General features: G+C 49.2%; 1 protein-coding gene across 1 annotated transcript in view; it reads right to left on the bottom strand.

Annotated features, from left to right (window-relative positions):
* Window positions 1–14,335, bottom strand: part of NDUFAF2 (NADH:ubiquinone oxidoreductase complex assembly factor 2) — a 284,230-nt gene extending 269,895 nt beyond the window's left edge. Inside the window, exon 1 of the mRNA XM_063962888.1 lies at window positions 14,168–14,335. Coding sequence (XP_063818958.1) covers window positions 14,168–14,282 — 115 coding nt within the window. The 5' untranslated portion in view covers window positions 14,283–14,335. The remainder of the gene's footprint in view (window positions 1–14,167) is intronic.
* Window positions 14,336–14,916: the final 581 nt, after the last annotated feature.

Genomic DNA, 14,916 nt, shown 5'->3' with positions numbered 1-14,916 from the left:
AAGCAATGGCGCACAGCTGCAGTGCTGTGCGTTACCTCAGTGAAGAACGGAGTCTTCTGCCGCGGATTTGAAGTCTTCTTGCTTCTCATACCCGGCTTCTGTCTTCCGGCTCTGCGAGGGGGACGGCGGCGCGGCTCTGGGATCGGACAGCGAGGGTGAGATCCTGCGTACGATCCCTCTGGAGCTAATGGTGTCCAGTAGCCTAAGAAGCAGGACCTAGCTAGTAGGGCTGCTTCTCTCCCCTCTGTCCCACAATGCAGGGAGTCTGTTGCCAGCAGAACTCCCTGAAAATAAAAAACCTAACAAAATACTTTCTCTCAGCGAACTCAGGAGAGCTCACTGAAAAGCACCCAGCTCGTCTGGGCACAGTATCAAACTGAGGTCTGGAAGAGGGGCATAGAGGGAGGAGTCAGTGCACACCAGAACCTAAATTCTTTCTTAAAGTGCCCATGTATCCTGCGGAGCCCGTCTATCCCCATGGTCCTTACGGAGTCCCCAGCATCCACTAGGACGTTAGAGAAATAATGTTACATAATATGAGCTGTGGCACTGTAATGTGGCACAGTATGAAGTGGAGGCACTATAGTGTGGCATAATATGAACTAGGGGCACTGCATGTCCTAATGTGTATTAGGTACTGTGTTGTGTAATGTGTGCTGGTGGCCCTACAATGTGGGGCATAATGTGAACTAGGGCACTACTATGGGACATAACATTAACAACTGCTGCAGAGAGTTGTCTCTCTAGAAGCAGTGGTCCCACAAAATGTTGCTATGGGGCCCACAAAGTTCTGGCTACGCCCCTGCCTATATTACACCCTTTTCACATTCATTTCGCATCATCTAAACGTGTAAATTGGAGGATAATATGTAAAATTCTCCTCCAAGCCCTTAATATTGCATTTCTCTAGTAAAATCGCATTTCCCATACTTGTAATGGGAAATGCGATCTGTTTCAGATTTATTAAAATCAGTTTGTGAAAAAAAAAAACCCTGAGGAAGCATGTGATAATAATGCTATCTTCAAGTGGCATTATTAGGGCATTCATTCAGTTCCCCTACTCCTGCACAGCCTTCCCTGCCAGAGTCCCCTCCTTTAATCAGATATGTGCATCTACCAGACCACAGGCTGATCACTGTTTAAAAAAAAACCCACTTACCTGCATCCAGGGACCAGTAATCGCAAAGTTCCGGACATCTGTTTCTATGCACCTGCTGTGACCCCATCATCTGCTCAGTAAAGTGAGCTGAGATGCTGCAAGGTCCTGGTATCTCTGTTCGCTTCACTGATCACAGTGGTCACAGCATGAGCACTGGAGATCAGATGACCAGATCTCACTGAGCAGCACACCAATCACCAATTCTTGGTGCAGGTAAGTCGCTGGCAGCGGTGCATACACAGTTACACTCTCATAGTATTTTCTGCAAAAAATACCATGAGAGGTTCAGGCAGAGATTGGCAGAATTAGGGCTTTCCCACGCTCTCCTAACCAACGCGTTTCAAAACCTAGTTTATTTTTCAAGGTATCATCTAGGTTTTGAAACACGTTGGTGCTTTTTGTCTGCTTGCGTGTATAATATTCTTGTATTTTTAGGTCTCTGAATAATATACAGATCGCCATACATAGAGTACCTATGTGCTGATTCAAAAAGAGAGATATTGAATATATAGCGCCTGAATACACAGTGGTTTTGTTTATAAAGTATTGTTTGGAGGTAAAGGTGATACCTTATTCACTGGGTACGGGCTCTTTGAAAATATAGGCGCACTGGGTCATTACTAGTATCTTCTTTAGATATCTGCACAATGTTATGCTAAGGTTGCAGCGAGTGCCAGAACAGGAGGGTCCTGTTTTTCAGTTGTGCCGCTAATATGGCACTTTCCTATGTGCACTATTTTAATTATGTCCAGTGTATGCTGCATTAGTTCAACCTTTTCTTGGCCCGACTGAAGTAACAGGATTTTAATTACCTACCGGTAAATCCTTTTCTCGTAGTCCGTAGAGGAAGCTGGGGTCAACATTAGTACCATGGGGTATAGACGGGTCCACTTTGAGCCACTGGTACTTTAAGAGTTTGAGAGTGTGGGCTGGCTCCTCCCTCTATGCCCCTCCTACCAGACTCAGTCTAGAAACTGTGCCCGAGGGGACGGACAACTTTGAGAGAAGGATTTTACACAGATAGAGGCGAGATTCACACCAGCTCACACACAAGGCAAACCAAGCTAACCAGCTTGAAACATCAGCAACGTCTGAACAGTACTTAACAAGAACTAAGCAGTACTGAACTAAGTAACCACTGCAGGATCACGAAGCGCTGGGCGTGCGCCCAGCATCCTCTACAGACTACGAGAAAAGGATTTACCGGTAGGTAATCAAAATCCTATTTTCTCTCACGTCCTAGAGGATGCTGGGGTCCACATTAGTACCATGGGGATATACCAAAGCTCCCAGAACAGGAGGGAGAGCGCGGAGGCTCCTGCAGAACCGATTGACCAAACTTCAGATCCTCAGCGACCAAGGTATCGAACTTGTAGAACTTTGCAAACGCGTTCTACCCCGACCAATTAGCCGCTCGGCAAAGCTGTAAAGCGGAAACACCCCGGGCAGCCGCCCAGGAATAACCCACCTTACAAGTAGAGTGGGCCTTAACAGACATAGGACACGGCAATCCTGCCATAGCATACGCATGCTGGATAGTGAACCTGATCCAGCGATAGATCGTCTGCTTAGAAGCAGGACACCCAATTTTCTTGGGATCATACAGGACAAACAGAGAGTCCGATTGTCTGTGACGAGTAGTCCTCTTCACATAGATTTTCAGAGCCCTTACAACATCAAAGGACTTTGATGAAATTGAGAAGTCAGTAGCAACTGGCACCACAATAGGTTGGGTGATATGAAATGCAGAGACAACCTTCGGAAGAAACTGCTGACGTGTCCGGAGCTCTGCTCTATCTTCATGGAAGATCAAGTACGGGCTCTTAGAAAACAAAGCCCCCAGCTCCGACACACGTCTAGCAGAAGCTAAGGCCAAAAAAGTGACAGCCTTCCACGTGAGAAACTTTACCTCAACCTCCTGTAGAGGTTTGAACCAATCCGATTGGAGGAACTGTAACACCACGTTAAGATCCCGGGGCGCCGTAGACGGTACAAATGGAGGCTGGATGTGCCGAACCCCTTTCAAGAAAGTCTGAACCTCAGGGAGAGAAGCCAATTGTTTCTGGAAGAAAATGGGTAGGGCCGAAATCTGGACCTTCACGGATCCCAACCTCAGGCCCATATCCACACCTGCTTGCAGGAAGAGGGGAAACCGTCCCAGTTGAAACTCCACCGTCGGAAGCATCTTGGATTCACACCAAGATACATATTTTTTTCAAATACGATGGTAATATTTAGACGTTATTCCTTTCCTAGCCTGCATCAGGGTCGGAATAACCTAGTTCGGAATGCCCTTCCGAGCTAATATCTGGCGTTCAACCTCCATGCCGTCAAACGTAGCCATGGTAAGTCTTGATAAGCGAACAGCCCCTGCTGTAGCAGGTCCTCCCGAAGAGGAAGAGGCCTCTGCTCTTCTAGCAGTAGATCCAGAAAATCCGCGTACCAAGCCCTTCTTGGCCAGTCCGGAGCAATGGGGGTAATTCCAAGTTGATCGCAGCAGGACATTTTTTAGCAGTTGGGCAAAACCATGTGCTCTGCAGGGGAGGCAGATATAACATGTGCAGAGAGTGTTAGATTTGGGTGGGGTGTGTTCAATCTGCAATCTAAATTGCAGTGTAAAAATAAAGCAGCCAGTATTTACCCTGCACAGAAATAAAATAACCCACCCAAATCTAACTCTCTCTGCACATGTTATATCTGCCTCCCCTGCAGTGCACATGGTTTTGCCCAATTGCTATCAAAAATCCTGCTGCGATTAACTTGGAATTACCCCCAATGAGGATAGCCTGAACTCTTATTCTTCTTATGGGTTTTAAAACTCTTGAGTGGAAGTGGAGGAAACACGTACACCGACTGGAACACCCACGGAGTCACTAGGGCTTCCACAGTCACGGCTTGTGGATCCCTCGATCTGGAACAATACCGGCAAAGCTTCTTGTTGAGACGAGAGGCCATCATGCCTATTTGAGGTACACCCCAAAGATTTGTCACCTCCGTGAACACCTCCAGATGGAGTCTCCACTCTCTTGGATGGAGATTGTGTCTGCTGAGGAAGTCCGCTTCCCAGTTGCCTACTCCCGGACTGAAGATTGCCGACAGCGCCAACGCATGTTTTTCTGCCCAGAGGACGATTCTTGTTACCTCTGACATTGCAGCTCTGCTCTTCGTTCCGCCCTGTCGGTTTATGTTGGACACTGTTGTTACATGGTCCGACTACACATGAATGGCTCAATCTCACAGAAGATGGGCCGCTTGGAGAAGACCGTTGTAGACGGCTCTTAGTTCCCAAATGTTTATTGGTAGGCTGGATTCCAGGCTTGACCACCTTCCTTGGAAGGTTTCCCCCTGAGTGACTGCGCCCCAGTCTCGGAGATTGCATCCGTGGTTAGAAGGAGCCAGTCCCGAATCCCGAACCTGCGGCCCTCCAGAAGGTGAGGTAGATGTAGCCACCAGAGGAGTGAAATCCTGGCTCTTGGCGACAGATGTATTCTCTGGTACATGTGTAGATGAGATCCCGACCACTTGTCCAGGAGATCCAGTTGGAAGGGCCGAGCATGAAACCTTCCATACAGTAGAGCCTCGTAAGAGGCCACCATCTTCCCCAGTAGGCAAATGCACTGATGAACCGAAACCCGGGTTGGCTTCAGGACATCCCGGACCATTGTTTGTATCACCAACGCTTTTTTCCCTGGAAGACACACCCTCAGCACTTCTGTGTCGAGGATCATTCCCAGAAAAGACAACCTCCCGGTCGGCTCCAAATGTGATTTTGGAAAATTCAGGATCCAACCGTGTTCCCTGAGCAGATGAGTCGTGAGAACAATGGACTGCAACAACCTCTCCCTGGACGATGCATTTCTCAGCAGATCGTCCAGATATGGGATCATGTTCACCCCCTGTTTGCTGCGGAGAACCATCATCTTTGCCATCACCTTGGTGAACACCCTCGGTGCTGCGGAGAGGCCAAATGACAGTGCCTGGAATTGATAGTGACTGTCCAACAGTGCAAATCTGAGATAAGTCTGGTGAGATGGCCAAAGCAGAATGTGGATGTACACATCCTTGATATCCAGGGATACCAGAAACTCTCCCTCCTTCAGACATGAAATCACTGCTCTGAGAGACTCCATTTTGAATTTGAACACCCTCAGGTAAAGGTTCAACGATTTCAAGTTCAAAATTGGTCTGACCGAACCATCCGGTTTCGGTACTACGAAAAGGTTTGAGTAATAACCCTTGCTTTGCATATGAGGTGGAACTGGGACACCAATTTTAGGATGGCTTCCTGTAGGATAGCCCTGTCTGTCAGCAAAGCTGGCAAGCCTGATTTGAAGAATCGGTGAGGCGGGAGTGAAACTCCAGTCTGTACCCCAGGGACACAATATCCTGTACCCAGGGATCCAGGCCAGATGACACCCAGACGTGGCTGAAACGTCTTAGTCTCGCACCCACCAGCCCGTCCTCCAGGCTTTGAGGTCCACCGTCATGCCGAGGATCTTGAGAAACCAGAAGCAGGTCTCCGATCCTGGGAGACTGCGGGTGCAGGCTTTTTGGATTTCGCCCGACCACATCTAAAGAAAGTGGTAGAAGGCTTGGGCTTTTTGTCTTAGTGGTCCGAAAGGACTGCTGCACATCTGAAGAAAACAGTTTCTTCGTACTAGGAGTAGCAGAAGGAAGGAAAGGTGACTTACCCGCGGATGGCGTGGAAATCCACACATCCAACGCTTCCCAAAATAGAGCCTGACCTGTGTAGGGTAGGTTCTAAACATTTCTCCTGGATTCCGTGTCTGCAGACCATTGGTGTAGCCAGAGTCCCCTGCGAGCTGATCCCGACATGGAGTATATCCGTGCAGTCAGTGTACCCAAGTCTTTCATGGATTCCACCATGAACCCCGCAGAATCCTGCATGTTACGTAAAAACAATTCATGTCACTACTATCCATTGCATCCAAATCCTCTAGTAATGTGCCGCCACTTTATTATGGCTTTAGAAATCCATGCACAGGCAATAGTGGGCCTTAAGGCCACTCCTGAAGCAGTGTATATGGATTTGAGCGTAGTGTCAATCTTACGATCAGCCGGTTCTTTCAACGTGATAGAACCAGGGACAGGTAAAATCACCTTTTTAGACAGTCTGGAGACAGATGCGTCAAGAATTGGTGGGTTTTCCCATTTTTCCTATCTTCCTCAGGGAAGGGAAAAGCAACCAGAACTCTTTTTGGGATCTGGAGTTTTTTCTCCGAGTTTCCCCAGGATTTTTAAAATATAGCGTTTAATGCTTTAGACGTGGGAAAGGTTACCGGGGCTTTCTTATTATCAGTGAAGTAAGCCTCCTCAACCTGCTCAGGTGTAGTGTCATTAATGTTTAACACATCTCTAATGGCCTCTTCATGAGCTGCACCCCCCTTTGCAAGGGATGCCGCCCCCCTCAGCACGTCCCCAACACCGTCTGAAGTATCAGAATCGGTATCCGTGTCATCTTGCATAATTTGGGTACGTGCACGATTCTGTGGGAACATGCTAGGGGATTTTGCAGGAATAGGGACAGAGCCTGACCAAACTGCCCTAGACTTCTTCAACACCTGAGTTCCAGTCTCAGTATTAGCTTCAACAATAGGGATCTGAGACAAAGTATTACAGTCCTGTGTACATGGAATGGATGCCTCCTCTGCAGCATATGACACAGAGACCCTAGACATGGCTACACACACACATACACAAGGAAATGTCAGACACAGTTCCCCCCCCCCCCCCCCCCCAAGTATGCCACCAGAGACACAGAGATTGGAGCCAACCCACACACAGCGCTTTTTAAGGTAGAACTAATGACTCTACCAGCACTGTCTGTGTAACTTAATAGACTACACAGACTTCACACAGCCTCCCCCTCCCTTCTGCAACCCCCCTGGTACCGTACAAGATAGCTGGAGTTGACTTGGAAGGACAGCTCTCCCTGTCAGCGCTTCTGCAGGCAGGTAGATGGCGCTGAACGCTGCTGGGTACGCTCTGAGAAGCTCCGCCCCCTTTCATGGCGCAGCTTCCCGCTCTCCTGTAGTTTATACTGGCCTGAGGAATTATGCTGGCAGTGATCCTGGGACCCTGACAGGCTTGTTGGACAGTGTAGGGCGCCCCTCACAGCGCCACACCATGTACCGCTGAGCCCCGGAGTGCACTTAGTACTGCGCTCCCTACCCTGTTGCCGCCATCTTCACACCGGCTCCCCGCTTGCCAGGGGGGGCAGTGACTCACACGCCACTGAAGTCTTCTGGCTCTGTAAGGGGGTGGTGGTATGCTGCTGGGGTGAGCGATCCCCTGTGGAGGAGAACGTTCGATCCCCTCAGGAGCTCAGTGTCCTGTCAGCGGAGATAGTGGCTCAAACCCCGCAGGGCGGACACTACTCCCCCCCCCCCCCCTTAGTCCCTCGAAGCAGGGAGGCTGTTGCCAGAAGCCTACCTGTGCCTAAACTGTAAAAAATATAATAAAACTAAAAGAACTCCTATGGAGCTCCTTTAGCTGTGACCGGCTCCTCCGAGCACATTTTCTAAACTGAGTCTGATAGGAGGGGCATAGAGGGAGGAGCCAGCCCACACTCTCAAACGCAAAGTGCCAATGGCTCCTAGTGGACCCATCTATGCCCCATGGTACTAATGTGGACCCCGGCATCCTCTAGGACATAAGAGAATAGAGGTGTGCCTTTACAGTGAAGCAACATACAGGATTACAGTCATATAGAAAGACAAGAAAAAGAGAAGCAAACCCGCTTACCTTACACACAGTACTAAGGGGGAGATGTACCAAACCTTTGAGAGAGATAAAGGGGTAGATATATTAAGCCTGGAGAAATGATAAAGCAGTGATAAAGAATTGGTAAGTTGAAGGTGATAATACACCAGCCAATCAACTACTGTCATTTTTTAAACCCGTAATGATTGGCTGGTACATTACCTTCCACTTATCACTTCTTTATCACTTTCCATTCTTAATGCATCTGCCCCAAAGTGAAGTTGCCCATAGCAACCAATAGACTGTGCTATATAAAGGATAGCTAGATAAAGGGTTGCTATGGGCAACTTCTCCACTTGATCGCTCTTGAAAGTTTGATACAACCCCATTATGTGTAAGCATAAAACCTGCATTCATGATGGAAAAAATAAGAATTTACTTACCGATAATTCTATTTCTCGTAGTCCGTAGTGGATGCTGGGGACTCCGTCAGGACCATGGGGATTAGCGGCTCCGCAGGAGACAGGGCACAAAAGTAAAAAGCTTTAGGATCAGGTGGTGTGCACTGGCTCCTCCCCCTATGACCCTCCTCCAAGCCTCAGTTAGGATACTGTGCCCGGACGAGCGTACACAATAAGGAAGGATTTTGAATCCCGGGTAAGACTCATACCAGCCACACCAATCACACTGTACAACCTGTGATCTGGACCCAGTTAACAGCATGATAACAGCGGAGCCTCTGAAAAGATGGCTCACAACAATAATAACCCGATTTTGGTAACAATAACTATGTACAAGTATTGCAGACAATCCGCACTTGGGATGGGCGCCCAGCATCCACTACGGAGTACGAGAAATAGAATTATCGGTAAGTAAATTCTTATTTTCTCTGACGTCCTAAGTGGATGCTGGGGACTCCGTCAGGACCATGGGGATTATACCAAAGCTCCCAAACGGGCGGGAGAGTGCGGATGACTCTGCAACACCGAATGAGAGAACTCCAGGTCCTCCTCAGTCAGGGTGTGCCCCTGACCAAGTATCAGCTCGGCAAAGTTGTAAAGCCGAGACCCCTCGGGCAGCCGCCCAAGATGAGCCCACCTTCCTTGTGGAATGGGCATTTACATATTTTGGCTGTGGCAGGCCTGCCACAGAATGTGCAAGCTGAATTGTACTACACATCCAACTAGCAATCGTCTGCTTAGAAGCAAGAGCACCCAGTTTGTTGGGTGCATACAGGATAACAGCAAATCAGTTTTCCTGACTCCAGCCGTCCTGGAAACTATATTTTCAGGGCCCTGACAACATCTAGCAACTTGGAGTCCTCCAAGTCCCTAGTAGCCGCAGGTACCACAATAAGCTGGTTCAGGTGAAACACTGACACCACCTTAGGGAGAAACTGGGGATGAGTCCGCAGCTCTGCCCTGTCCGAATGGACAATCAGATATGGGCTTTTTTGAGACAAACGCCGCCAATTCTGACACTCGCCTGGCCGAGGCCAGGGCCAACAGCATGGTCACTTTCCCTGTGAGATATTTCAAATCCACAGATTTGAGCGGTTTAAACCAATGTGATTTTAGGAATCCCAGAACTACGTTGAGATCCCACAGTGCCACTGGAGGCACAAAAAGGGGGTTGTATATGCAGTACTCCCTTGACAAACTTCTGGACTTCAGGAACTGAAGCCAATTCTTTCTGGAAGAAAATCGACAGGGCCGAAATTTGAACCTTAATGGACCCCAATTTGAGGTCCATAGACACTCCTGTTTGCAGGAAATGCAGGAAACGACCGAGTTGAAATTTCTTCATGGGGCCTTCCTGGCCTCACACCACGCAACATATTTTCGCCACATGTGGTGATAATGTTGTGCGGTCACCTCCTTCCTGGCTTTGACCAGGGTAGGAATGACCTCTTCCGGAATGCCTTTTTCCCTTAGGATCCGGCGTTCAACCGCCATGCCGTCAAACGCAGCCGCGGTAAGTCTTGGAACAGACATGGTACTTGCTGAAGCAAGTCCCTTCTTAGCGGCAGAGGCCATGAGTCCTCTGTGAGCATCTCTTGAAGTTCCGGGTACCAAGTCCTTCTTGGCCAATCCGGAGCCACGAGTATAGTTCTTACTCCTCTACGTCTTATAATTCTCAATACCTTGGGTATGAGTAGCAGAGGAGGGAAGACATACACCGACTGGTACACCCACGGTGTTACCAGAACGTCCACAGCTATTGCCTGAGGGTCTTTTGACCTGGCGCAATACTTGTCCAGTTTTTTGTTCAGGCGGGACGCCATCATGTCCACCTTTGGTCTTTTCCAACGGTTCACAATCATGTGGAAGACTTCCCGATGAAGTCCCCACTCTCCCGGGTGGAGGTTGTGCCTGCTGAGGAAGTCTGCTTCCCAGTTGTCCACTCCCGGAATGAACACTGCTGACAGTGCTATCACATGATTTTCCGCCCAGCGAAAAATCCTTGCAGTTTCTGCCATTGCCCTCCTGCTTCTTGTGCCGCCCTGTCTGTTTACGTGGGCGACTGCCGTGATGTTGTCCCACTGGATCAATACCGGCTGACCTTGAAGCAGAGGTCTTGCTAAGCTTAGAGCATTGTAAATTGCCCTTAGCTCCAGTATATTTATGTGGAGAAAAATCTCCAGACTTGATCACACTCCCTGGAAATTTTTTTTTTTTTTTTTTTCCCTGTGTGACTGCTCCCCAGCCTCTCAGGCTGGCCTCCGTGGTCACCAGCATCCAATCCTGAATGCCGAATCTGCGGCCCTCTAGAAGATGAGCACTCTGTAACCACCACAGGAGAGACACCCTTGTCCTTGGAGATAGGGTTATCCGCTGATGCATCTGAAAATGCGATCCGGACCATTTGTCCAGCAGATCCCACTGAAAAGTTCTTGCGTGGAATCTGCCGAATGGAATCGCTTCGTAATAAGCCACCATTTTTCCCAGGACTCTTGTGCAATGATGCACTGACACTTTTCCTGGTTTTAGGAGGTTCCTGACTAGCTCGGATAACTCCCTGGCTTTCTCCTCCGGGAGAAACACCTTTTTCTGGACTGTGTCCAGAACCATCCCTAGGAACAGCAGACGTGTCGTCGGAAACGGCTGCGATTTTGGATATTTAGAATCCACCCGTGCTGTCGTAGAACTACTTGAGATAGTGCTACTCCGACTTCCAACTGTTCTCTGGACCTTGCCCTTATCAGGAGATCGTCCAAGTAAGGGATAATTAAGACGCCTTTTCTTTGAAGAAGAATCATCATTTCGGCCATTACTTTGGTAAAGACCCGGGGTGCCGTGGACAATCCAAACGGCAGCGTCTGAAACTGATAGTGACAGTTCCGTACCACGAACCTGAGGTACCCCTGGTGAGAAGGGCAATTTGGGACATGGAGCTAAGCATCCTTGATGTCCAGGGACACCATATAGTCCCCTTCTTCCTGGTTCGCTATCACTGCTCTGAGTGACTCCATCTTGATTTGAACCTTTGTATGTAAGTGTTCAAAGATTTCCCATTTAGAATAGGTCTCACCGAGCCGTCTGGCTTCAGTACCACAATATAGTGTGGAATAATACCCCTTTCCTTGTTGTAGGAGGGGTACTTTGATTATCACCTGCTGGGAATACAGCTTGTGAATTGTTTCCAATACTGCCTCCCTGTCGGAGGAAGACGTTGGTAAAGCAGACATCAGGAGCCTGCGAGGGGGAGACGTCTCGAATTTCCAGTCTGTACCCCTGGGATACTACTTGTAGGATCCAGGGGTCCACTTGCGAGTGAGCCCACTACGCGCTGAAACTCTTGAGACGACCCCCCACCGCACTTGAGTCCGCTTGTACGGCCCCAGCGTCATGCTGAGGACTTGGCAGAAGCGGTGGAGGGCTTCTGTTCCTGGGAATGGGCTGCCTGTTGCAGTCTTCTTCCCTTTCCTCTATCCCTGGGCAGATATGACTGGCCTTTTGCCCGCTTGCCCTTATGGGGACGAAAGGACTGAGGCTGAAAAGACGGTGTCTTTTTCTGCTGAGATGTGACCTGGGGTAAAAAAGGTGGATTTTCCAGCTGTTGCAGTGGCCACCAGGTCCGATGGACCGACCCCAAATAACTCCTCCCCTTTATACGGCAATACTTCCATGTGCCGTTTGGAATCTGCATCACCTGACCACTGTCGTGTCCATAAACATCTTCTGGCAGATATGGACATCGCACTTACTCTTGATGCCAGAGTGCAAATATCCCTCTGTGCATCTCGCATATATAGAAATGCATCCTTTAAATGCTCTATAGTCAATAAAATACTGTCCCTGTCAAGGGTATCAATATTTTCAGTCAGGGAATCCGACCAAGCCACCCCAGCGCTGCACATCCAGGCTGAGGCGATCGCTGGTCGCAGTATAACACCAGTATGTGTGTATATACCTTTTTAGGATATTTTCCAGCCTCTCAGCTGGCTCGTTGAGGGCGGCCCTATCTGGAGACGGTACCGCCACTTGTTTTGATAAGCGTGTGAGCGCCTTATCCACCCTAAAGGGTGTTTCCCAACGCGCCCTAACTTCTGGCGGGAAAGGGTACACCGCCAATAATTTTCTATCGGGGGAAACCCACGCATCATCACACACTTCATTTAATTTATCTGATTCAGGAAAAACTACAGGTAGTTTTTTCACACCCCACATAATACCCTTCTTGTGGTACTTGTAGTATCAGAAATATGTAACACCTCCTTCATTGCCCTTAACATGTAACGTGTGGCCCTAAAGGAAAATATGTTTGTTTCTTCACCGTCGACACTGGAGTCAGTGTCCGTGTCTGTGTCGACCGACTGAGGTAAATGAGCGTTTTACAGCCCCTGACGGTGTTTGAGACGCCTGGACAGGTACTAATTTGTTTGCCGGCCGTCTCATGTCGTCAACCGACCTTGCAGCGTGTTGACATTATCACGTAATTCCTTAAATAAGCCATCCATTCCGGTGTCGACTCCCTAGAGAGTGACATCACCATTTCAGGCAATTGCTCCGCCTCCTCACCAACATCGTCCTCATACATGTCGACACACACGTACCGACACACAGCACACACACAGGGAATGCTCTGATAGAGGACAGGACCCCACTAGCCCTTTGGGGAGACAGAGGGAGAGTTTGCCAGCACACACCAAAAACGCTATAATTATACAGGGACAACCTTTATATAAGTGTTTTTCCCTTATAGCATTTTAATATATATATACATATCGCCAAATAAGTGCCCCCCCTCTCTGTTTTAACCCTGTTTCTGTAGTGCAGTGCAGGGGAGAGCCTGGGAGCCTTCCCACCAGCATTTCTGTGAGGGAAAATGGCGCTGTGTGCTGAGGAGAATAGGCCCCGCCCCCTTTTCGGCGGGCTTCTTCTCCCGTTTTTCTGAGACCTGGCAGGGGTTAAATACATCCATATAGCCCCCAGGGGCTATATGTGATGTATTTTTAGCCAGAATAAGGTACTATCATTGCTGCCCAGGGCGCCCCCCCCCAGCGCACTGCACCCTCAGTGACCGCTGCTATGAAGTGTGCTGACAACAATGGCGCACAGCTGCAGTGCTGTGCGCTACCTTATGAAGACTGAAGAGTCTTCTGCCGCCGTTTCTGGACCTCTTCACTTTTCGGCCTCTGCAAGGGGGTCGGCGGCGCGGCTCCGGGACGAACCCCAGGGTGAGACCTGTGTTCCGACTCCCTCTGGAGCTAATGGTGTCCAGTAGCCTAAGAAGCCAATCCATCCTGCACGCAGGTGAGTTCACTTCTCTCCCCTAAGTCCCTCGTAGCAGTGAGCCTGTTGCCAGCAGGACTCACTGAAAATAAAAAACCTAACAAACTTTTACTCTAAGCAGCTCTTTAGGAGAGCCACCTAGATTGCACCCTTCTCGGCCGGGCACAAAAATCTAACTGAGGCTTGGAGGAGGGTCATAGGGGGAGGAGCCAGTGCACACCACCTGATCCTAAAGCTTTTTACTTTTGTGCCCTGTCTCCTGCGGAGCCGCTAATCCCCATGGTCCTGACGGAGTCCCCAGCATCCACTTAGGACGTCAGAGAAACAGGGCTTATCTCTCCGTATGCGTGGTGCTCTCCTGTAATAAGAAAGGGAATATATGTATCCTATTTGGACTGGGGTCGTATCTCTGTGGACTTTGTGTGCTATCACAGAGTCCTGCCAGTATGTACAGATTACTATAATGACTATGATGCATACATATACCATAGAAGCAGAGTAATACAAGCAGTAAAGAGGCATATGCATGTGGCCGGGGACTGCTGATTACCTGTCCACGTTCTCTGCTCAGGGATGACATAGTATTTATTCCCAAACTGATCAGTGCCTACATGGTGCTTCACCGTCCCCAGTGCCCTCTGCAGAAAAGAGAGTAACCTGCTCATCGTGCAGCCTCTGAGCCTGTGTGCCTCTGGAGCGGGCTATAGAAAGCAGAGGGGTAGATATCTCATGTAACACAGCGCTCTCGGTTGGTTCTATATCGGAGGGGCTGAAGGGACCTTGTGACGTACCTAGGGGAGGAGCTACGCCACCAGGGGGAGGAGCTACGGGCGAACAGGGTACCTGAAAAGTACCCTCGCGGGCTCGCTTCGCTCGCCACGCTTCGCTCACCACCTAATTACTAAAGGTAATAGTGGGTGGCATGGATAGTAGAGGAACTATCCCGCTGCCGTAGCTCTTCCCCCTTGTGGCGTAACTCCTCCCCCTTGCGGAAAAAGTCCCTTAGCCCACTTGATTCTAGCCTCTACCCAGCGGCTCTCCTGTCTGCTGTGCACAACTCTGGTCTCCTTCCTCTCTCAGACGTCACGCACACTCCCTAACACTAGGTGGCAAAATTTATGTAAACAGAGCAAATGGGAGCACCAGACATTTTGTTGAAGCTTTAAAGTGGCAGGGAATGGTCCTTGCAAACATGGCTGCCTGCAATTTTATCATCCCCCAATCCACCATGTTTTCAAGTACCTCCAAAAGATAATAAACCCTGTGGGTTTATATGTCAGAGGCTATGTAATCACCAGA

The sequence above is a fragment of the Pseudophryne corroboree genome, chromosome 1, assembly GCF_028390025.1.
Source record: "Pseudophryne corroboree isolate aPseCor3 chromosome 1, aPseCor3.hap2, whole genome shotgun sequence".
Taxonomy (NCBI): Eukaryota; Metazoa; Chordata; class Amphibia; order Anura; family Myobatrachidae; genus Pseudophryne; species Pseudophryne corroboree.
Note: the sequence above shows the minus strand (reverse complement) of the source record. Positions and strands in the feature narration are given on the sequence as shown.